The 24,731-nt window shown below is 31.9% G+C and overlaps 1 protein-coding gene across 4 annotated transcripts in view; it reads right to left on the bottom strand.

The window, feature by feature from the left end:
• COL11A1 (collagen type XI alpha 1 chain) overlaps positions 1 to 24,731 on the bottom strand; it is a gene marked incomplete at its 5' end in the record, with an annotated part of 194,942 nt that overhangs the window by 30,145 nt on the left and 140,066 nt on the right. For all 4 annotated transcript variants that reach the window (XM_082652321.1, XM_082652323.1, XM_082652320.1 and 1 more), the window contains 11 exons: positions 493 to 546; positions 840 to 947; positions 1,551 to 1,604; positions 7,559 to 7,612; positions 8,853 to 8,906; positions 10,375 to 10,428; positions 14,873 to 14,980; positions 15,481 to 15,534; positions 16,644 to 16,697; positions 17,628 to 17,735; positions 21,841 to 21,948. In XM_082652321.1, coding sequence (XP_082508447.1) covers positions 493 to 546; positions 840 to 947; positions 1,551 to 1,604; positions 7,559 to 7,612; positions 8,853 to 8,906; positions 10,375 to 10,428; positions 14,873 to 14,980; positions 15,481 to 15,534; positions 16,644 to 16,697; positions 17,628 to 17,735; positions 21,841 to 21,948 — 810 coding nt within the window. The remainder of the gene's footprint in view (positions 1 to 492; positions 547 to 839; positions 948 to 1,550; positions 1,605 to 7,558; positions 7,613 to 8,852; positions 8,907 to 10,374; positions 10,429 to 14,872; positions 14,981 to 15,480; positions 15,535 to 16,643; positions 16,698 to 17,627; positions 17,736 to 21,840; positions 21,949 to 24,731) is intronic.

The following is a 24,731-nucleotide window of genomic DNA, read 5'->3' as shown; positions in this document are numbered from 1 at the left end:
TTTTTTTAAGGATTATGGTATCTCTCTTTCCATAAAATGTATGAAATTGCTATGATATCAAATTTAAAATATAGTATGTTCTTAATATAAGGAAAGGGGAGGATGTAATTAGTATAGAAAGACAGTGCATCCTTTAACCATGAACAAATATGGTGCAGTTTGAGATAGAATTTTCATTTTAGAATGGACTGAGGTAAAAGCAAAAATCTTGTAACTTTGAAATGATAGTAATGCGGCTACTCAGTTAATTAGTATGTACAACTCAACAAAGTCTGGAAAACTAACCCAATGAAGAGATAATAATAATCATGCAACACAAGTCTGATAGTGTCCAAATATATGAATTTTTATTCTGGTAGTTGTGATTACAGTTTACATCTTCCTTTTATTGCTGTTTTTGGGGATCCACTGAAGTAATTAAGACTTTTCTTTAATTATTAACTGGGAACAATCCCCAGCAAAATAATTCCTTTGTTTTTCTATGATACTTACTGCAGGGCCAGGTTCCCCAGGGGGACCAGGATCTCCAGGAAAACCAACAGGACCCTAAAATAATGTTTTTAAAGGAAAGGAAATAAATGAAAAATTATTATAAAGTCATGATATTCTGAAATTTAAGAGGTAAAAATCATGGTAAAACCATATGAGAATATCTCTCTTCTCCTGTTAGAATTTTTTTAAAAAATGAAATGATTTGAGAATGCTTATGAATACATCAAACAATGAAAAGTCAACTTCACCAGCTATGGGCCAAAGTCTCATGATTTCTAGTCTTTCTATGAAAAGCTTCAGGTGGCTTTGACATAGAAGCCACTTTAAAGAGGACCAAGGTCACTTACCGGGTTACCCTTAGGGCCATCGTCACCTGATGGTCCTTTAGCACCAGGCGGCCCAGCAGCACCAGGTGGACCAGCTTCTCCTTTCTCTCCTCTTTCTCCTTTGGGACCCTACACAATGTAAGAAAAAGAATGATTATCTTACAAGCTTTAAATCAGTTTCTTAACCTTAGCATACGAGGTCAGACAATACGCTGCTGTGGGAGATTGTCTCATGCGTTGCAAGATGTTTAACAGCATTCAGGTCTCTTTTGCTTGGATGCCAGCAGTTACCATTCCTCCAAGTGTGATAACCAAAAACGTCTCCAGACATTGCCAAATGTTTCCTGGGAGTAAAATTCACTCTCGGTTTAAACCAATCTAAATTAGAATAATGTAATGCTAATACAGTTCATAAATGTTTACTCGATGTAGCAGAGTTTGCTGGTTTCTTTTGTGGACAGTCCACCAAAGATATATGCAATAAACAGCTTATAGTTCTAATGTTCTAACTTATGCTAATGTAATTTTTTTTTTCAGTTTCTGTGTGAATCAAAATATGCAGAGGATAGGCAAAATTATTGAACAAAAAGGCTCTGCATTTGTGATGATTCTTAACGGGTTGGAAAGTGAAAGGAACTGAATCACAGCTAGTAGTTAAGCTACATGTTTAAAATACTCTGAAGGAAATATCTGATCCATAACACACTACATTGAAAATAAGCCAGCACTTACGCCTGTGCCTGCTTCCCCAGGAGGCCCTGGGTTCCCTGCTTCTCCAGGCTCACCCTATAAAGAAGAGATCAAAAGAGTATCATAGCACAGAAACAATGTTTCACATTTGTTAAACTTCCTTCAATGATGACCATGACACTTTAAACTAGCCCTTAACTCATTATATTATTTAAAAGGCAGCGGACAACTTTGATAAAAAGAAAAAACTTTTCCTATTACTGACCTTAATACTTTTATTTCTCAAGTGGGGAGATAGAACTGGATAAGCTGGATGCTACAATTCTCATCAGTTAGTTAATACCCAGAGCATTAACCCAAGTTACCACCAAACCACACAAAACAGACATTTGCATGTTTCCTAAAAATTGTGTATTTGTGTTGCATCAATATTCATATTATAATTAAGTTTATGGATTAAACAATTTAAAATGTTTTTTACTAAAATATGAATTTACTTTACTATAATAATCAATTTCGTAGTATTTTGATAATCTTATAAAATTTAGTTAGTAGAGGTCTAAAGAGGTCTAAAGTAGAGCTATAAATAAATACAAAAACACTATTTATAAGATACACATAGATACTTAGATACTAATTAAAACTGCTCTGTTTGAGGATATATATTGGTAGTCTTTATGATCTCCATGTATAGATGTGGATGGCTATTTTATGGCTCAGTGCAATAATAAATAAACCTCCTAGCCTAGTAGGCTTCCCTTATGAAAGTCTGTTACTAACTCTTCACACTTAGAAATGCATACAAACATAATATTCGGTTCAAGTAATCATCCAAGTGAAGTAATACAATACATTCATGTACCATGTTTCTATACAAAATCAGTAGTACTAGAAACTCTGAAGTGAAAATTGTTCTAAATTTTTTTAAAATGTGAGGCCTGAATTTTCTTTAATTTTTAACTCAGCTATTTCCAATATTCCTGGCACAGATCCACTGCTCATAAATTGGTTTGAAATGTATTATATTAAATATAAACATAATTCCAGGGGAGAGACTATTTTGTGTACATAATTTCTTATTCTTTGAGAATATGCACATATTTTAACTTCTTGAATTATCTGCATAATGAGTGAAGATATCAAGTACTTTCTAAGAATTCATTAGTATTATTATGTGTAAATTATTTTCTTTCTCAAGTAGGTAGCAAATATTTCCAATTATCTTGAATAAACTTTACAAGTAAAATATTGCATTTACATTATTTTCAAAGCAATGAATCATTCATCTATCCCAGTATGATGGAAAAATATGCAAGTGATATTTTTATGAGTCATTATTCACATCTTTGAAAAAAACTTAAGCAGTTTGCCATTCAAATCAACTGTAAAATGTCCATATTAAATTCTTTATATATGGAATATATATAGTATACTGCATAACCTCAGTTAGATGTGAAATTTAAAATAGCCAAACTCACACAAGCAGAGAGTAGAATGGTGGTCACCAGGGGTTGGAGAGTGGGGGCCATGGGGAGATGTTGGTTAAAGTGTACAAAATTTCAGATACTCAAGATGAATAAGTTCTGGAGATCTAATATATAGCAATATGACTATAATTAACAATATTGTATTGTGTGCTTGAAATTTGCTAACAGGGTAGATCTTAAGTTTTCTCATCACACAACCAAAAAATGGTAACTGTGAGGTGATGAATATGTTAATTACCTTGAGTGTGGGCATTATTTCACAATGTGACATGTATTGAAATATCAATTATATGCCTTAAAAATACACAATATTTTTTACAGCTTTATTGGAGTATAATTGCTTTACAATGGTGTGTTAGTTTCTGCTTTATAACAAAGTGAATCAGTTATACATATATATATGTTCCCATATCTCTTCCCTCCTGCGTCTCCCTCCCTCCCACCCTCCCTATCCCAGCCCTCCAGACGGTCACAAGGCACTGAGCTGATCTCCCTGTGCTATGCAGCTGCTTCCCACTAGCTATCTACCTTACATTTGGTAGTGTATATATGTCCATGCCTCTCTCTCGCTTTGTCACAGCTTACACTTCCCCCTCCCCATATCCTCAAGTCCATTCTCTAGTAGGTCTGTGTCTTTATTCCTGTCTTACCCCTAGGTTCTTCATGACATTTTTTTCCCCTTAAATTCCATATATATGTGTTAGCATACGGTATTTCTCTTTCTCTTTCTGACTTCACTCTGTATGACAGACTCTAGGTCTATCCACCTCATTACAAATAGCTCAATTTCGTTTCCTTTTATGGCTGAGCAATATTCCATTGTATATATGTGCCAGTATGGAGGTTCCTTAAAAAACTACAAATAGAACTACCATATGACCCAGGAATCCCACTACTGGGCATATGCCCTGAGAAAACCATAATTCAAAAAGAGTCATGTACCAAAATGTTCACTGCAGCTCTATTTACAATAGCCTGGAGATGGAAACAACCTAAGTGTCCATCATCAGATGAATGGATAAAGAAGATGTGGCACAAAAATACGCAATTTTTATTTGTCAACTATACCTCAATAAAGCTAGGGAAAAAGGAAATACAGGAAATCTATTGACTATGTACAAAATGTTTTCACATGTACCACATTAACTCATAGTGATATCATAAGAGTTAGAACTAGAAGGGAAATAACTGCATATTTTGTGTTTTTTATTAATCTGTGTATTCTGTTGTTCCCCTTTAATCCCTGTCCACTATAAAGTTAAACTAGATTCTGAAATGATTCCATTTGTTTATGGTTTTTTTTAATGAGGGAAATAATAGGCGGTGAAGAGACAGGATTAAATAATTGTCAAAAAATAGTACAGATGAACCTATTTGCAAAGCAGTAATAGAGACACAGACATGGAGAACAAATGTATGGACACCAATGGCGGAAAGGGGGGGTGGGATAAATTGGGAGATTGGGATTGACATATATAAACTACTATGTATAAAACAAATAATTAATGAGAACCTACTGTATAGCACAGGGGAAAAAAAAAGAAGGTACAATCTATTTGTAGGACATATATTAAATTAATCTTAAAATGCATTCCAATATACAGTAGATGCAGACAAATACTGTTTGATTCCACTTGTACAAGGCACCTAGAATAGTCAAATTCATAGAATCAGAAAGTACATCGGTAGATGCCAAGGGTCAGGGGGTAAGGGGAGTAGGTCAGGGGGTAAGGGGACCTAGTGTTTAAAGGGGACAGAGTTTCAGTTTAGGAAGGTGAAAAATTCGGGAGATGGATGATGGTGAGAGCTGCACAACAATGTGAACATACTTAGTGCCACTGAACTGTACAGTTAAATATGGTTAAAATAGTATGTTTTATAATATGTGACTTTTACCACAATAAAAAAGATTAAAAAAATTTAAAGACAAATTTTTACTACAAAATCTCTTCATTTTGAGAGCAATGCATTAATATTAAATTCTCTAATATATATATATATGAAAATTACCTTTTTTGAGTATTAGAGATAAGTGTGCACAATATAAATAGCAATTACTTAAGATGAAATTAATATTAAATCTATAAAGGTCCCATTTAAAATCTTTGGAAAGGGGATAGGACAAAATCACAAGGAAAGAAATAAAACACTGTAACAAGACTACATTATACAAATTAAATATCTCTAGTATCAATGAGGCTATACTATGTTTATTCTAAGTAATAATAATTGATTTAAATACAATAATATAAATTCTATTAAGAGTATTGGCATATAAAGGAGGTACTAGTTTATACATTTATTATTACTTATCATGTAACTATTTTATCCCATGTTAAGATTAAAGCCCCCTTCAGAAGAGACAGCAAATTACTCTGTATGCCTAAAGTCATAACAGATGTATTCATTCTTAAGGTAATATCCTGTTCTGTCTCCTTGTTTTGAAGAAAACACTAAAGTACAAAATCTATCAATAGAAAATATATATTACATGGAAAACAAGTTAAACTTATTTAAGCAAAGTGCAGCATGACTAAAGTATCTTTGTTTCTCTTTTCTTTTTTTCATTGAATAAGTGACTGGGAATAAATTTTCCAAAATAGAAACGGGGAAGAATTCAAACCAAATCAGAGTTGATGTCAAATATCTGTAATCCACATAATAGTATATTACCCTAGGTTATGAAGAAATAAATAACATTAGGGTTTCATTTCTATCCTGCTGTCACATAGAAACTGTTTTAAACAGAGAAAAAATAAAACTGTGTTTTTTTAGTATAACAAATTTAGATTCAGGTATGTTTTAATTGTAAGAAGTTGAACGCTATCCTCATTGACTGAATCATTCCGTGAAGATTCAAAATTGGCCAAGTATTACCAGATAGGCTTTAAACAAATGGAAACAGTATGGAAAATAAGTTATCCAAAAATCCAAACATCTGGCATCCATGTTTATCTTCAAGGGTAGCACAGAGGATAAAACCATAAAAGAAGCAACTAAAGCACTTAAAGCTTTTCCCACTGCACACAAACACTTTAGGAAACAAGTAAAATAGGCTGAAAAGACTATTAAATGGTTTTAGAATTTGCTATATCGGCAAAAAACTAAAATTAGAGGCTAGTTCTCACAACTATCTGGTCAGTATTAGAGCCGAAAGAGGATGATGCAAAGGGAAGAAAGAGGAAAGGTGTGGGCCATCTTCATCAGTCTACTGTTATGATACCATTAGACACCAGTCCTCTCTTCTGCTATTCTTTCTATGACAACTGAATTCAACAAAAAAAGAGATTCTTTCAGTTACACTCTCAACTTATCTGCATTTTTCAACACGAAACTTTAAATTTAAGAATATAAACCAAGAGTTGATCAATCAAAAAAACTAGACCGTTTATGCAGTAAGAATTAGATAATAACTTTCAAATATTTCTAATTTAGTAATTAAGAAACTATATAATAGTTAATCATATAAAATTAATTATAATCAAAATGCTAGAATGTGGGTGTTGAGAAGAAATAAACACCAAAGTATTAGGTTCTCAACCTACTACCTTTCTTTTTCTGAGGGCCAAATACTTTGATTAAGATAAATGAATGAGTATGAGATATGCTATGTCAAAATTTTTGAGACTAAACAACAGAATCATTTTTATGATTAGGATAAGTCTATACTTTTGATATTTATTAACAAAACTGAAGCAAACTCAGGAAATTTCTAAGTTTTTTTCCCTGCATAATATTTTATCATATGAAATTTAATTTTCATCCCTCAAAATTGGTAAATTATTTTTTAAATAAAGCAAATAACAATGTTAATTTTCCTGAAAATTATTTTAAGAAATGAGAATGAATGCATAAATAACAAATCAGAGGATGATTTTGAAATTTTCATGAAAAGGAAGAGCAGATATTTTAAATAAAATCATGTTCATGAAAAAAATAAGCTATTCTGAGCCCAGATATTATGGCACATGCCAACTATTTTGAAAAGTGCCAAAGACAGGTCATAGTATTAGTAATGAAAATATAACTCCAAATATGATGAACTGAATGATTAATTCTTTTATAATATGAAGGATTCTTTTCTCGCATTTAAGTCAGTTACATATTTTTTGCTTTTAAGTCAGTTACCAATCTCTTCTATTTTCAATAATGAAGGGTACTAGAGCCACAGTCTAGTCAAACTTAGATGGGTTAGAGTGGATCCTGATTTAATCCCTTTCTAATAACAAAACCTTAATGAAATTACTGAAATTCTCTACGATTCAGCTCACTCAGCCTAAAAATGTGGGTAATAATAGTAATGCCATCATCATGTAGGGGCTGTGTTGATTAAAGGAAATAATCCACTGCTCAGCACAATACCTGTCAATCAAAAATGTGATATCTCTAAATCACTTTTTCTTTAATTATTTAACTATTAGAGCAGATGAGCTGTAGTTCATATAACTATGTGTAAAATACTTAGAAAGACAGAACTATTAAAAGCACTTATAATACTAGCTAATATTGTCAAATTCCTCAATTCTCGCTGTTTCAAACTGTCTATATCACTGCATTCCTCACCTTTTCTCCAACACCACCAACTGAGCCAATGGATCCCGGGGGTCCTTGTGGTCCCTGTAGTGTAGGAAAAGGAATACAGTTACACTTGCTCTTAAAATAAAATATAAAATTACAAATATAAGTCCAGTTATTCTCAGAGGGAGAGAAATATTATGCAAGAATATTCCAAGTCATTTGAAAGATGAGACAAAATGATGAACTTTATTGAGTTGTCCAATTTACTGGATAGCAAATAATTTAATTATACTAAATTGATTTTCAAATTCACCAGAATTTTGAAGATAAGGTAGGAGACTTTCCAACTCTAGTCATGTTAGTTGATACTTGAAACATAATTTCAATCTGTCTGCCTATTGAAGAGATCAGATTTAGAGGATGATTTTGTAGATTTTTTTAGTGGATCAAGATCTGATTCTGGTTAAGAATTATGTAATCCATGCAAAAAACAATATAAACCATCTCTTAAACTTTAAATTACATAGGGGGAATTAAAACCTAAAAGAATTTTTAGTACATCTGTGCCTAATCTATTTTACCCAGTTCTGGTCTGACAAAATTAAAAGCAGGAATAACAGAAGAGCAATAAAGACAAGAATAAATGACTTGTTCTTTGTGAAAAGGGAAAGTCAAATGAAAACAGAACATCACAGCCTATAAATTTGTTAATGGTAACAGTAAGATAAATATGGCATTACATTCCTGTAATATTGGAACAGTCAGTCAACAATTAAGCTTGGGGGAGGAAAGCTTTATACAGTTGACAGGAAACATTTTTTGCATGGTAAGAGGTGCACATATTATCATGCACATATTACTCTAACATATTTTATAGAAGGAAAATATAAAACTTTTAGATAGTAGATGCATAAATAAAGGCTGTTTGGAGTACAGACCTAGGCTAGTACAATCAAGCCAATTACAACCATCTCCTCAAGCAATTGTAAAAGATAAAGGTTAAATTGGAAACAATTCAGCAACATTGTACAGTTATTATGTGCAAGACAGTATGTTGAACTGAACAATGCAGTTCTTAGAGCTAGTATTTCTAATTCACCAATAAATATTAATATATATTGACTGTAAGTTTTGTACCTATATTATATTTGTGAGGACTAGCTCCCTACAAAGCTTTTCTTTTCCTGTAAAATAAAATGGAGTGAGTAAATGATCCTTGAGCTCTTGTTCTCTTAAACATTTAACAGGAGTGTAATTGTCTCCATTATGTCTTGACACTACCTGCTATTAAATAATATCTATATAACTTCAAAATAATTAACATATTTCACAGTCTTACATCAGCTCCATTGGGACCTTGAGGACCTCTGGGACCTGGAGGACCAGGTGGACCCTGTAAGAGATGAATATTAAGGTCTATGAAGTCTAAACTCAAATGCATTTCTGATATTTCATTTTGTGATTAAGAAAACTAAAAGAAGTTTCAGCCTGCAAAATCATAGTCAGTGAAGCATATCAGTGTTATAAGTCATTTGTGATGGATACAACATCATGTTAGCAAATGATTATTTACACATAGCTATGGGGAAATTAGAACTGCAGGAAGAACAATTTAATTAAAAATTAGAAAAGTCTATTGTTACTATCTGGTACAATGAAGTCATACAGCTAGAAATATTTTAGGCTAGAATATGCTAGAATGCTAGAGTATAAAAGGAACATAAACTTTGAAGCGGAAATGGTGCTTGAGTAGATTTAGAATTCATTAATTCTATATTTTTATTTGTATATTTTTGTTTTGTTTTTTATGTCAGCTCTCATGTTACATATGCTAGAATTGGAATAAGATTAACTATTTAGTTGTCTTCCTCAAACAAAGGGTCTCTCTCTTGGTTGTGCTTTAAGATTACCTTGGGGCACTTTTTATAAAATACTGGTGACCAGAACCCCTTACTTCAAGAATGTATTAATGATTCAGGGAACCATAGCAAGCATATTTAGAGAGGAGTTTGCTATGTAATGATGCTGTTTGAGGTATTAATTAGTTATTTGAATCAGCAATATTTATGTTCTCAGTTTTTAAGTTTATTGTAATAAGAATAATTTCTTATTTGAAGAAAATGAAATCTAATATGCAAATATAAAAATATGTATTCTGAAGGAAGCAAAAATTGGGGGCAATGTTTATTGAAGGGAAAGAACAATTAGGAAATGTATTCATTACATTTCATAGATTTCAATGACCTTGGCTAATTGTTTCCTTAACCAAGATAGTCCTTAATCAGCAAATATATGTATTTCAAGTTTTTAGTTGAATTATTAGACTTAAACTTAGAGGAGAAATCCAGAATCAATAAATGCAAATTTTTATGTTATAGCATTCTGATTAAGACAGAATTCCTTATTAAATTAAGAAGTTGTTTCAAAGTACAATTAATTTTTAATACTGTTAACATTTGCTAATTATCTAAATCCTGGGTAACTATTATCTATTATTTACCTGTTTCACATCAAAGTCCAGAGCTAAAGACTAATAAGTAACTGAAGTGTGGCAGTTTATATACACTTCAACAATAAATACACATAGAAATAAAAAATATATAACAATACATCAACCTAAGAATACCATATATGTATAAAACACTACTTCAAAGTGAGAAAGAGAAAAGATAGAGAATTAGTCAAGACTGTGGCGGGAGATTCAATAGCGGCAGATGCAAGTTTGGGTGAGAATCAGGGAGGCATCAATCTGAAAAATCATAGCCTTTAGGGCTACTTTGTTCATACTAATAAACCTTAAGAAAGATGTTAGTAATGTAGAAATTCACAGCATACATCAATTCTAAAACATAGAAACTTACCATGGGACCAACATCCCCATTTTCACCTTTTTCACCAGGTGGGCCTGGCAGACCCTAAGAAAATATAGTAGAAAATAATAAAAGTCATTCATGTATTTAAAAAATATATATTTGGCTAATTTCTAATATAGAATTAAAAATCAAATATAAGTTAAATAAGAACATGGAAATTGAGTCAAACGAACATTTGTCAAAATACTTACAATGCAAATATTGACTATATAGGATGGAATCTTATATCTACATTCACTAATAAAATTTATGCTTTGTCTAATATACTGTTTGATTTCAGTTACATGAACTAAGCACATTATTTGGTCTGGGAATTTATGAATACTAAATCATTTTCTCCATCTTTTATGAGTAGTATATGGAACTACCATTGTAAAACTTTTTTGGAAAAATCTTGTCCCAAATTATTTTAGAACACCTTATCCAAGGGAGGATTTTATGGCTAGGTATAGTCAAAACTCTTTCAAAAATAAATATTCCATCCAGTATATATCCAGGGTTACAAATATCTTCTGAACTTTTAATCTGTTAATTCCACTTCTGAATCTTAAAAACTCATAGGCCATGAGACCTGATATATTACACTTCCCTTATTCTCTCAATCCATTTCCTTTACATTCATTTGCAGTGTAAATGCTTTAGGAGAGGTTTTGTGCTACTGAATAAACTCAGAGCAGCTGCACACAAATTTCACCGGGCCCCGTCTTTATGGAAAAATTATTTTACTTCCTCTTGCTCTTCCTAACTAGTTCCCCCATGCAGAGCTGTTTATATTTCCTCTTTCATATCACAATGATACTTTGTACATATTTGAATGTACACTTAAAAACACAATTATACCAGTTGTTTACATACTTATCCTCACTGGGCAGTGCTCTTTCAGGTGTCAATTTTTTATCTCTAACAATAAGCAGAAGGCCAGGGAAAAACTGAGATTTTAATAAAATGTTGAATTTATGATGAATGAATGAATTCTAAGAAAATAAATCAACAGGAAATGCTACATGCAATAAGATGTTTCTTGTAACACTAGCTATGATAGTTAAAATTCTCAATTATTCCAGATGTTTAATCATAAGAAAACATAGTTAAATAAATTTGGTTGTATAAACTAATGGAATATTATAAGACTATAATTATGATACTAATATTCTAAATATGAATAATGTTTATGATAAGTATTAAATACAAATATAAATGAATGTATACTATAAATTTAACTGTGAAATATGTATTAAAATATGTATGATGACTATTGGACAGAAATAGTAAAAGTGGTAATAGGTTTTAATATGGTAGAATTATGGATTGTTTTAATTTTTAAAATGTTTTTGGGTTTATCATTATGTATATAAATCATACATTTTATACATATTTAAACATTTTTACAATAGTATTTCAGATATAATCTATTTAAGAAATAAAAAATACACGCTACATAAGCTCTACATTTCTACTGATATTTTAGTAAAGTTATTGACTTGGTCCTACACACAGTGGCTACAAAGTATTTGACCAAAACCCACACTAATAAATATACTTATTACCTAGTAAACATGCACATGTAAAATAGTTGAAACATAGGTTTCAAAAAGTAATACTTACCTTGAATGGATAGATGATGATCTTTGATATTTTTATTCTATTTTACCTTATCCTGTTATATTTCATTTTTTAATGCTGGTAATAACCCACTAAATTGTTTTTGTGACCTACTAATTCCATATGACTCTCAGTTTGGAGAGAGAGTACTTTACCGAGTATATTTGTAAACATTTTTTAATGTTCCATATATTCATTTTTAGAGGAAATATTAATTACTGATTTATAATGAACAACATATACCAGAATGTCATTTATTTTTTCTCATATATCATTCAGATGTCTAGGAAAATAACCTATCATATGTACTTCCCAAACAGTTATCATCATCTGATGCTAGCTTCTAGAATTACTAGAGAAGTTCCTAGTAAGTTTCCTGGGAGGAAAGAGCCAGGTAGTGTTTCTGATTTTAGCCTGCTTAAAAATTATTTGAAAGAGATCCCTAAAATTTTAGATTCCCAGATCTACAACCTAAGAGATTCTAATCCATTGATGGAGCACATGAACTCAAATTCTTAACAGACAAGTAGATTTTTAACACAGATGAAATAAACATTTCAGTTTAAGTCCATTTCCTTAAGTAGTAAGCATTACAGCTTAAACATAATTAAGTTCTTATAAACACTGTATAAATTAACAATCACATTCCTTATCTTCTGTACAGGTTTCCACCACTTTTAGTACAGAGCGCATCTAATTTGGGATCCCCAAATTGAATGGTATAAAATATTTGCTCATAGTTGTCTTTTACTTCTATAATAAGCCCAGTCTGCATTTCCATCTTTTATTTACACATGATTATTCCTAATATTAGTTCAATAGAAACCTTCCAATAGAAAAATATTTAAATATTTATTTTTTATGAAGTTTGATTATAGTTTGAGTTAAGACAGAATGTTCTTCTTATTAAAATTAATAGAAACATAATGAGTCAAATTCTCTTGTTGCAGGAACTAAATGTGCAAAATTGCACTCCAGTTTTAATCAGTTTTCACATGTCCTACCTCTTTCCTAGGGAGTAATTTATGCATGGAGAGACTCTGTTTTAAGGTCTGTCAATTTAAAATCATTTACTACATAAGTGATGAAATAAAAAAATGAATTCAGGCCAAGAACTCTCATTCTATATGTCTCCTTCATATGCAGACAAATAGTAAACATAGAAATGAAAAATCAAGTCGTTTAAACAGAATATTAGATTATTATTATTTCTGTCTATTATAATTGCTAATATCTATTCTGCCATGAAGACTCAATTAAAGTATGCAGATGTGATTGTGAACATGTTAATTACATTAGCATCTTTTCAGATTCCTGATTTAAAGAGGTAGCTGTGGGAAAAATATAATCAATTTTTCAGGGAACTGATTTCTTGAGTCATCCTCATCAAAGAGGACATTTCTTACTCTGTGGAAATGAAGACTTTTTTTATGTTTTATGTTAATATGTTGTAAATATAAGCTACAAGGCACCTTTTTTAATCATGATAACTAAATTTCTAAATTACAAACTTTTGGATTCAGAATAATCAGTTAACTGAAAAAGCAGAAAATGAGTGGTAATATATCCACTGGCAATCTAATTTTTAATGCCTTGTTGTTTTCAAATATGTGTACTTCTCATACATACTGATATATACTACTCAGGATTGCTTATTTATTATTGTCTAACAAGTATAAAAGGGCTAAACACAAATATGAAATGAAGTTTTTACATTTTCCAAGTTGAAAAATAATTATTTTGGCATTAAAAAAAGTAGAAAATTATAACATCATGTTCACTGGTAGACATCCATTGAGTGTTATAACAATAATTGTTATGATAATATAATTATATTTTTACAATATAATTTGTACAATTATATATATATAAGCTAGTTAATATTAAAAACTAATATTCTATGGCTTTACTTATGAAAATAGAGATAAAAATTAAATTTATACAAATTCAACTTTTACTTACTTTTCCACAACTTCACAAAATTTTGAGTACAATGAACTAGATGATTTAATTTAATCATTTCTAATATTGCTAATGTGGCATAACTAATATTCACATGGCACCCAAATAGCATTTAAAACAAAATTTTTTAATCTTTTAGAGGATCACTATGTAGGTATTGAATAAGCAAGTGGGAGAAGAAAGTCAGATGTTTCCAAAGTTTGTAGGAAGTAGTTAACCTCACATGGAAGAGTGGAAAAACAACTCAGAACAGATGTCTACTATGCAATGTTTTGCCTAAGAACCCAGTTGTAAGCCATATTTGAATGAAAATGTTTTAGCCTACAATGTTTTACAATTTAATATTTCCTCCCCTGAAAGTGTTTCATAAAATACAAATTATAATTGTAAATTTAAGAAGTTATTTTAAATGACCAATTTACTGTTAATTTGTTTATTTTACCTATTATTGTTTAACATTTCTTGTTGTTAGTTTCTGTTAATAGTTGCGATTGACAGTTTGCTATTTATCAAAAGGCTTTTAATTTTTGCTAGCCATCTGGAGTACTAATTTTCTTGCTGTGAGATGTGTGAAAGAATGCTTCTAACATCTTGCTTCTAACTGTCACACTTAAAGAAGGTTGTTATTCATTTTCCAAATACAATGAGGATGAAGAAAAGGGGTGTTATACCTATGGTGGGGCTAAATAAACTCCAGAAACAGAAACCAGGGCTGATGCAGCTTCAGAAAAATTAATAATAATTGATTAAAAGCAGTTAAAGTTCAGATACACATTTAAGTAAAACAGTCATTATACTTAAACTTTGTATCCTAGTTCCCAGATAGAAAGAAGGAAAGCTGTTTTGTTTTACAACTTCCGGAAAACCTGGTGTGAAAAGTAAGTGGGAATGACAAGGTTGTGCAACTCAGAGAACATCTTACCTGAAGACCTATGGGACCCGGAGGTCCTGGGAAACCTCTGGCACCTTCATCACCTTTTTGTCCAAACATCCCCTGCTGACCTCTGGGACCTGGCTCACCATCACCTCCCTAGAAAAGACCAATAAAAATGATCACAAACTGGAAGAATCATGATTCTGCTACAAGTCATCATAAAAATGTAGCCATTTCTAATTTAATCAAAGACAGTTTATTTATAAGTTACCAAGTACAAAGTAAGTTACATTTCCATTATCCACTGCAAATATACCATTGTTAGTTTTGCTTACATTATTTGATTCTGAAATATGACTGATTTTGATTTTCTCACGTATATCAAGTGAAGTAAAAGCTATTTAAAAAGGGAAAATAATGTTCGAAACTGTCTATGAAGTACTTCTCAACTGTTTATTATCTATCTTCAAATGAAGTCACAGTGTTTTTTGTTTATAAAGATCAGCTTGGTTAGCTATATTAGATAATTTAAACTTGATTTAATGTTAAGCATACAAACTTATTACCACATGAAATAGACTGGTTATGTGACAGTTCATAAATCTGATCAGAGAACGGTAAGGCTTTAGATTTGCTGAACAAAGGGGAATACTTACAGCAATTCCAGGGGCACCAACTGGACCTTGAAGACCTGGGGGACCAGGAGGACCCTGCGGTGAGATAAAAATCTGTAATTTTGAAACTGAAACCAGAGGAGCCTGAGCTATGTAGTGCAGAGCATTTGGTTGATCAAAATCTACTAATCATCTCTACATTTCTTGGGGGAAAAAAAAATGTTTTGGCATTCAGTACAGTCAACCATTATTTATTTTACTCCTTGAGACTCAGACTTGCCTACTTGCAATCAATTTTAAATTGGCAGTTATTGAAAGCATTCTCAACTATAATGTTGTGGATATTTAAAAATGGATTTCTATGCTAATATAAATCATGTTGAAGTTTCACACTTGAAAAATTTCAAAATACCAGATTTCTTTAATGAGATATGTATGTGTCAGAAAGAGCACATGAAAAAAGCATCCATATGCTATCTTCTAAATGAAAAATAGGATGTGGGGAATTCTATATGACAGAAAGTAATGATATATGAAACCTCAGAATTTTCTTTATATGTAAACACATACAAACTCAGTATTATATATTAAGTATACTGGAACTCCTTATTTTGAGCAGTAGATTTCAATGGCTTTATGAGTCTTACATACATAAATATTACTTCTTAACTGTCCTTTTTTCCAACATAAATAACTGATCAGGCACTATAAAAGATCCAAACATTAAAGAGTCATTGGATTGGATTGCTCTTTTTCTTAAAACTGCCACACAGTGGGAAGAGTGCTTAAAGCATAGATTCTGGAGGTATGTGTGGTTCAGGGACCACTGGGGTACCTGAGTCCCTGTCAGGTTTCCACTAGGTCAAAAATCCTTTTCATAACAACTTTAAGATATTATTTGTCTTTAAACCATATGGTATTCAAACTAATGGTGCAAAAACAATGGAGGGTAAAATTGCTGATGATTTAGTCTCATTCTGTGGCTTTTAGGGTTGGAATTATTGCATTTCTTAACACATAATTTGAAAAGAGGTTTTATTAAAATTGACTGAATCTCAAACTGAATAGTTCCCACAGAGGTAATATAGTAGTAATATTATAATCTTCAGAGAGGTAAGGGAATAGTAATATGAAAAAATATCCATGGTTAACACCAAAAGGAGTTAAATGAATAATGCCCCCTCAATAAGAAATAGGAAACTTACATTTTCTCCTTTGTCACCCTTGCTGCCTTTTTGTCCTGGTTCACCGATTTCACCCTGTATTTGAAAGATTTGAGTTAAAGTTTATCTCTAATATGCCATACCTGCCATTGCATTGTCATCACTATCATTGTATGATTATATTTTACTTTAATGTAATTATGTGTTAACATTTAATGTCACAGTTTAAATTGGAAAAGCCTGCTTCTCACTTTCTAGTATTGACTAATATTGATTTCTAATATTGATTAGTATATAGACAAACAAAAGTGAACTGGACTTTGAGGAATACTGCAGCTGGATTTTTAATTCACAAAATCAATTTTGTCTGAAATATTACCAGTATAAACTAATAATGAAAATACATTAATTTATATAAAAATATAATTACACATTAATCAAAAATCAGTTATTTTTTCTCCTAGTTTTCCAACTGCTAAAATGTTGCACATTATCAGAGCACTGGTTAACAAATTTTGTTATATAATTTCACAATAATATTAGAAAATATATTCAGTTCAAACACAGCATAGCTATACATTCAAAATTAAGAGCTTAGAATCTTTACTTATAAGTTAGTAAAAAATAGGGAAGTATAGGATTATCAAATATGTATGCAGCTCATTCTTAAATTTTAATTCTGCAATATCCAAGACACCACAGCTAAATGTATACAAGTAATTAATTAAATTAATTTCACATTTATTTCAGAAACATATATTTAAAAATAGATAAGCAACTTTGGCATCTGTTATTTTTTCTCACTACCATTGTTCTTGTCTTGTTTATATCCTACATACTATTTCCTGGGAAAACAATAATTCTCAACCTCTAAAATAAAACTTTTGAGCACAAGGAAGCTGTATTGAAACTTTGGAAAAGATATCTTTAGATTTGACATCTAATCTTAAAAGAGATTATATCCAGGATTCTTAAGGAAAAATTTATTTTTCACAGGATGCACTAATATGAATAAAGAGCACTCACCTTGTCTCCATCCTCTCCTGGGGAGCCAGCAGGCCCAGCAGGCCCTGGGAGACCCACAGGGCCTTGTACTCCATCTCTCCCTGCGGGGCCTTGGGGACCTTTTTCTCCCTGCATTGAAAATCCAGCAGGTCATTACTTTGCCGTAAGAAACCTATAAATTAGCTATTGTTACAATTTTTAAGTACAGCTACAACAGTCATACTCTGGCTTCCATATTTGACAAGGAAATTGCTTTGATTTTCCCCCAAAGTATATTTTCCCAATATATTGCTATTTCCTAGTAGCAAATGATAACACAAAAGATCTCTACATTCTTTCGTGACTAAGAATACTAACACTGTTAACTATTTATGAATCTCAAGTTATGGGTCACAAAAACAATTAAGACCCAACTTGGAATTTTTCTTTCAATCACACATTTTCAAATCAAGCATTATATATTGATAAATCAGATGCTCGATGTTTGTGAAAACTCACTGACCCTTTACTCTTTTTCTGTGCTGCTTGTATACCCAACTTTATAATATGCTTTATGTGTAGACTTTTTCTATTTTTTAACAATGTTTCATGAATTTTTCTAGATTTTGATATTTTCTTTCATTGCTGCTTTTACTGATTCAAAATGACAAGGCTGTTAGCTTTTTAAAAATTTTTGTTTACTTTTTGACAATGACATTATTTTCCTCTTTTTAAAATTTAACTATATTGTGTAGTTTAAAAAGTATAGGCTTGAGGGCTTCCCTGGTGGCGCAGTGGTTGAGAGTCCGCCTGCTGATGCAGGGGACACGGGTTTGTGCCCTGGTCCGGGAGGATCCCCACATGCCGCAGAGTGGCTGGGCCTGTGAGCCATGGTCCCTGAGACTGCGCATCTGGAGTCTGTGCTCCGCAATGGGAGAGGCCACAACAGTGAGAGGCCCACGTACCGCAAAAAAAATAAAATAAAAAAATAATAAAATAAAATAAAATAAAAAGTATAGGCTTGATAATAAAGATAGCAAAAAATCCTTTCAGAGCTTAAATAAGTGATTTCCTAAAAGTCAAGACTTCATCAGTTCTGTACAAAATTATTCCTGATTGCAGTTGGTGGTTCTATCTTTTCTCCCATTACGCAAGCTGGGAATCCATGTCATTAGTTCCTGCATTTACATTATCCTGCTCCCCACCCCTCTGTCCCTCACCACCTCCTGTCCATTTACGATGACTAAGTTTTATCTCTTGAATATATTTACTTCTCTTTATCTCCACCATTAGCATCTTACCCCAAAATACTAGTAGGCTTCCTCTCAACTATTGAAATGTTTCCTTCTTATCTCACATCTATTCTTACTTCCAAGCTATCCTCTGTACTGCAATCAGAGAGACAATCATCTTACCAACATTCTTTATAGTCAATTTACTTGTTTACCATTCCTAAGGTAAAGACCAAGCTGCTAGTGTGGTCTGCCATTACCTGGCTCCTACTACCTATGGAACAGCCTCTAGCCTCCCTTGCCCTTGCTCTCTATATTTCAACCCATGTAGATCTTTTTTAGTTCAACTTGATGTCATACCCTTCCTGTCACTTGGCCTGAGCACATGTTGTTCACTTAGCCTGGAATGCCCCTAGGAGGACCCTCCACTTAGTTAATTCCTCCTCATCTTTTACATTCCATCATCAATGTCCTACCCAAGGAAAGGCTCTGATTCCAGCTTAGGTCCCTCTGTTATAAGCTGACATACACCAGTACATTTCCTTATATCATTAGCCAGAGTTTGTAATTATACAGGTACTTAGTGATTCTTTGTTTATTATCTAAAGCCCCATCAGACAATAAATTGTGTGAGGGCAGAAGCTGTCTGATTTTGTATTCCATTGTACCTAGCTGGCCTATGGCCCAGAGTAGCCATTTAAGGCTAGTTAGTTAATTGCTTAATGACAACAAAAATAACAAAATGTCTATAAAACAAAGTTAACAAGTTTATTACTTTATTGGGTTCCATACAATCTTATTGTATTTTTCAAAACTATGCCATAATTATCATTTAACACATACCTCTGATGTCACATTGGAGACCTTTTATTTCCTTCAAATTAAATATTGCAATGTCTCAAAACTATCTCCACTCATAAAATGTGCTGTGCTATTCACAGTGAATGTCACTATTTTGAACACATGAGCTGATTCAGATATTTCTCCTTAATTTGGATTTCCTTGAGAGACTGAACTCCAAAAAGCAATCCTTTTATATGAGAGTATCTGTAAATAAGACAGATTAATTCTTAACTGCCTTCATTACAGTACACATAATCTCTAGCCAGGAATCACCTGCTGTTTATTTCTTCTGATCCTGGTCTGTGTGGAATCTATACCACTATATCAGATTTATATTTGGGTTTAGGAAGAGGTAAAAGACTTTGCTTAACATCTTAGCCAACGTCTCCATCAGTTTTTACTAAACGTCTGCATGGAGGGCTATGGGTATTTTCACCCAACACTTCTATAACCATTTGATGCTACCATCCCTAGATAGATAACTTCTTCAAAAGTACTACCTAATACTGTGTCCAGCACTTAGTAGCTCTCAATAACTATTTGTTGAATAAAAGAACAGTGGAATGAACACCTTGGAGTTTTTGTTGGTGGTGGGAATAACAGAGAGAACAGGTGGGCAGAACATTCTCCTCTCCCTCCCTCCTCATAATACCACCAATCACCAACAAAACCTGGGCCAAATCTTATCTCTGAAAAGGGCTTCTGTCAATAATTTCTCCTCTATATCACCAAAGTAATTTATTATCATTTTCAATACTTTTCCATATTCTTGTCTTTGTTTCAATATTTCACTTTTTCTTCATAAAGTCAAGGTATTTAAAACCCAGCCTTCAACTTATTATCTTCAGAGAATTCTTGGCTTCTCTAATAAGTATATTCTCAATTGGTATACTAAAGCAATGCATATCTGTTTTCTCTGTATACATTCTTCATTGTGTTGTGCCAATATACGGGTGCCCTGAATTTTTGAATGAACTTGTATGAAAGGGCCTGAATCTATATCTTTTATATCCCCTCCCAGTGCACAGTACACTATAAAATTTTATGGACAAATCTTTAGGTCTGAGATTGGTTGGAAATTATAGAAATTGTAAGAAGGAGCCAAAGAACAATTTTTTATAGTTGTCTTTTAACATCTCAGAAAATAATGTCTAAATTTTCAACAAATTTACTAAGCTGGAAATACATTGCTTTAAAAACTTCTCAGCAATTAAAAATGCTTTCTCTGTCACCAAAAGATTCTAACCACAGGTGATATGGTCCTATTCTAAATGTGTCTAAAAGGTAGTAGATTACAGAAAAACAGTCACTTTAATTTGGAAATACTTAAACAAGATCACAAACAGTAATGTCAATGGACAATGAAAGCAACTTGCTAAATCTCACTCAACTTGCTAAAACTAGGTCCTTAGTGATTAAAAGGTATTTTGAAGATTATAGGCTTAAACTAGATAATATATTTCAAAACTTACATATACACAAAAGTATTGAACTCATATTTTTTGCATACAATGATCAGCAATTTTTATATATATTTACTGAACAAGTTTGTGTTTTAACCTTGGAGGATGAGAGAATGCTTTAGTTGTTTTAGAAAATTAATATGATTAAGTGAAAAGCAGGAACAAAATTAGGGGAGAAATCTTGATGATGAAACTTAAACCTAATGAACAGAATATATCCATAATTATTAAATAAATATAAGATAAAATAATTGACCAGATGTTTTCCACCTCTTTCACTGTAGATCAAAACTCAAATCACACGAGAAGTGCAGCCTCTTTCTATGCATTTCACTTACAGACCATGAAAGTGATTGGAAATTAAGTTGTACTACAAGAGGAGTGAAAAGTGAACACTTTTCTAATATAAAGCAGCAAAGTATGGTTTTAATCAAAAGTCCAGTTTTATCTTTCAAAAGGAACAAACTCAGAAGCCTTTCACATTAATAATATCCAACTCCCCCACAGATATTAGGGTTTCATAAAATGTGGAAAAATGTCATCTCATTTAATGAATTTGAAATTTTCTGTATTATAAATATAAAAATAAGTGTGTTTATATGCCAGGCACATATGCAGAAAGAATGCAGTGGACTATGAAGAGCTAATATCCTTGAATAAAAAGTAATAACTTGTGCAGGATGACAGTATAATATATTCCTCCTTGAAATTACTTACAGGAGCACCTTTCTCTCCAGCTGGACCAGGAGGACCCTGAGGTCCTGGTCGCCCTGGCAAACCAATTGGGCCAGCTGTTCCTGCTGACCCACGTTCTCCTGGTGAGCCCTAGCACAGTGGAAAAAAGGTATTTTGTTATTAATGATGGAAAAATTTACACTTAAGAATCACTTATTTAGTTGTGAAATCTTACAGTTTACATAACATAAAAGTCACTTTTAGACAATTTTAAGATCTCAGACAGGAACAGTACTCACAATTTAAAAGATTAAGTTCTAGCCCCAATATTAAGCACAGATACTAAAGTTAAGAAATACTGATAAGAAGAAAAATATTTCAAAATTATATATCTTTAATATTTTACAGATGTTTTCTCTTTTCATTTAAGTGTTCACAATTGTTCACAATGTTTTATAAGACATAAATCCAACAGTACCTTCCTATACAATTTTCTCCCTGTATTATTCTGGATTGGCATGATACACTGTCTAGACTAGCATTTTTCAAAGTGATTTCTGGACTTCACCTCAAACTTGCTGAATCACAATTTCAAAGTCCTAAAAATGAGTTCAGAAATTGTCATTGCTTTGAGGTACAAATATAATTTTTTACATAATAAAGTCCAATAATCACTATCCCAGAGCTTGGACTTTTTCCTGAAAATAAGTCCTTAAATTTATCTTAGAATTCTGTAGGGACCATTGGATTTTATTATGAACACTAACTAGATAATTCACATTTGACTAGGTACGTCCAATTGAGTTTCAAAATAGAGGCTATATATTTTCAATTAGTTTGCTTAAAAAATACCTAATATGTAAAATTTTAAAAAGTGTGGATACTGCCTTCATATTAATTATCTCTATCAACAATTTAAGAAAACATTATTTAAAGCAAGAATAAAAGAAATGCAAATGTAGATTTACTAAGTCATGTATAGGTCAAAGATAACCTATTTACCATTTCCAATTTTACTTATTGAAAGATAACAAGAATATTGTCTTTGCATTAGATTCCTAAATGGGTGGCTAAGTTTTAATTTATCATTTTCTTTCAAGATTGAACTAATGTGAAATATTAGAAAATATGATTATTAGCAGATTTCCTTAATAATTAAGAAGTCTAAATAATAACATCATCATTTTAAAACTCAAAGAAATGATTTATAAAAGCTGGAAAATATAGTACTGTCACATTTATCTTCTAATATTACTCTCCCTATGTAATTAGAAGTCATTTTATTATACAAATATGAATTATTGACTTTGTTCTAATTTCTATTTTTATTAGCTAGAGAACTAACTAAATATGAACACAAGAACAATGATAATGACAATTTGTATTGATGTAGTGCTTAAGAGTTGTGTGAAAAATAAATTTTTACCAATCATAATTCAAATACTAAAGAAGAAGAGATTACAAAGGAAAACTTCAGTTAGTATTTTTTAAATAATAAACATCTGTCCTCTGTCAAAATGTTATTTTTAATCTAATAATATTAAAATATTTTATGCAAAAGAGTCAACCACAAGTGGTGTGACTGTTAACCAGATGGCAGACTTTGGATGAATGATTCCAGAGGCCAATGCAGAAATTAAAAATGGGAATAGAGTCCTCTGAGTGCATTCAAGAAGTGCAACCCTAAAAGTTGAAGGCATGCAAAGATTTGTCTCTACTTAGCAGAGACAGCAAAGAAAGAAAGGAAGCCTGGAGGCTGAGGAGGTGGGCAGGGGAGGGAGGAAGATGGACAATGAAAGAGAGAAAAAGAGAGAGAGAACAGAGGAGGAAGACAAGGATTAAAAGGAGGAGAAGGAGAGCAAGGACCCTGAAATTGAGAGGAATGCAAAGAATTCTGAATTACAGAAAAGAGAGAAAGAAAAAGTTCAGTAATGAAAGCACTCTTTTTTGGTGTAAGTATAAGCAGAAAACAATATACAGTGTGACTAGGGTGATTCTGTTTTATTCGGGTAAACACTATCATCCCTAAAGATAAATCTCTAATATCTGAAAATCTGATTTCTTGAGGATCAGTGTGCATACAAGGTGGGTGTGTTACATTTTCATTTTAATATTTTACTTGTAAAATCTCACAAAAGCATTACTACCCATTAGTGTTATCAAATCTAAACTAAGCATCCAATTTAAGGGCTGAAATATTTTATTTGTAATTGATGATACAAAAAGAGATGCAATTTTGATATGTCAGGTCATGAAACCTTTCTCTTTGATCCTGTTTTAAATTTAAACCCCAACTTTTCAAAGACTACCTGAGGAAGATATCATTTTAGACTGTGTTGAGCTTGACAGCTATGAGACCAGAATGATAAAAGAGGAAATTCACTAGAAAACAGATGTGTATATTAAGAAAATTTATTATTTTCCAACTATTGAGTCTACTAAACAACTATTGTGCTAAGTACTTTACAAATGCAATATAATTTAATTCCTGTATGACTTGTTTACTTTTCAGGTAAAGGCGGCCGTAAGGCCCAGTGTCTAGCTCATGCGCCCTGATTCACACAAAGTTTCTTCCTGCAATACAGAGTACTTCATAAATGGTGAAGAAAAAATTCCCTGGTTGTTTGTACCACAATAATTCACACATATTATGCTAAATTTTAATAAGTAGAGGAAATAGAAGCCATTTAAGACCACTTCTACCAGAACAAGCTCACATTGGTTGAACACTTTCTAAAATGAGAAAACTTGAAAGAATTAATGGCAATGCTTATCTCCTTTGTCCAAACAGTCATTCTCTGACATTCATACAGTCTAGATATTTTTGATAACAGCATGCTCTGCAGTGATTTTATTTTATACATCTATAAATGAAAAGTGAAAATCTCTGATGATACCTACTGATTAAGCACATGCTGTTATCAACATACAGA

This window comes from Grampus griseus, assembly GCF_964374135.1.
Source record: "Grampus griseus genome assembly, chromosome: 1".
NCBI classification, from domain to species: domain Eukaryota; kingdom Metazoa; phylum Chordata; class Mammalia; order Artiodactyla; family Delphinidae; genus Grampus; species Grampus griseus.
This window is presented reverse-complemented; position numbering and strand designations above follow the sequence as displayed.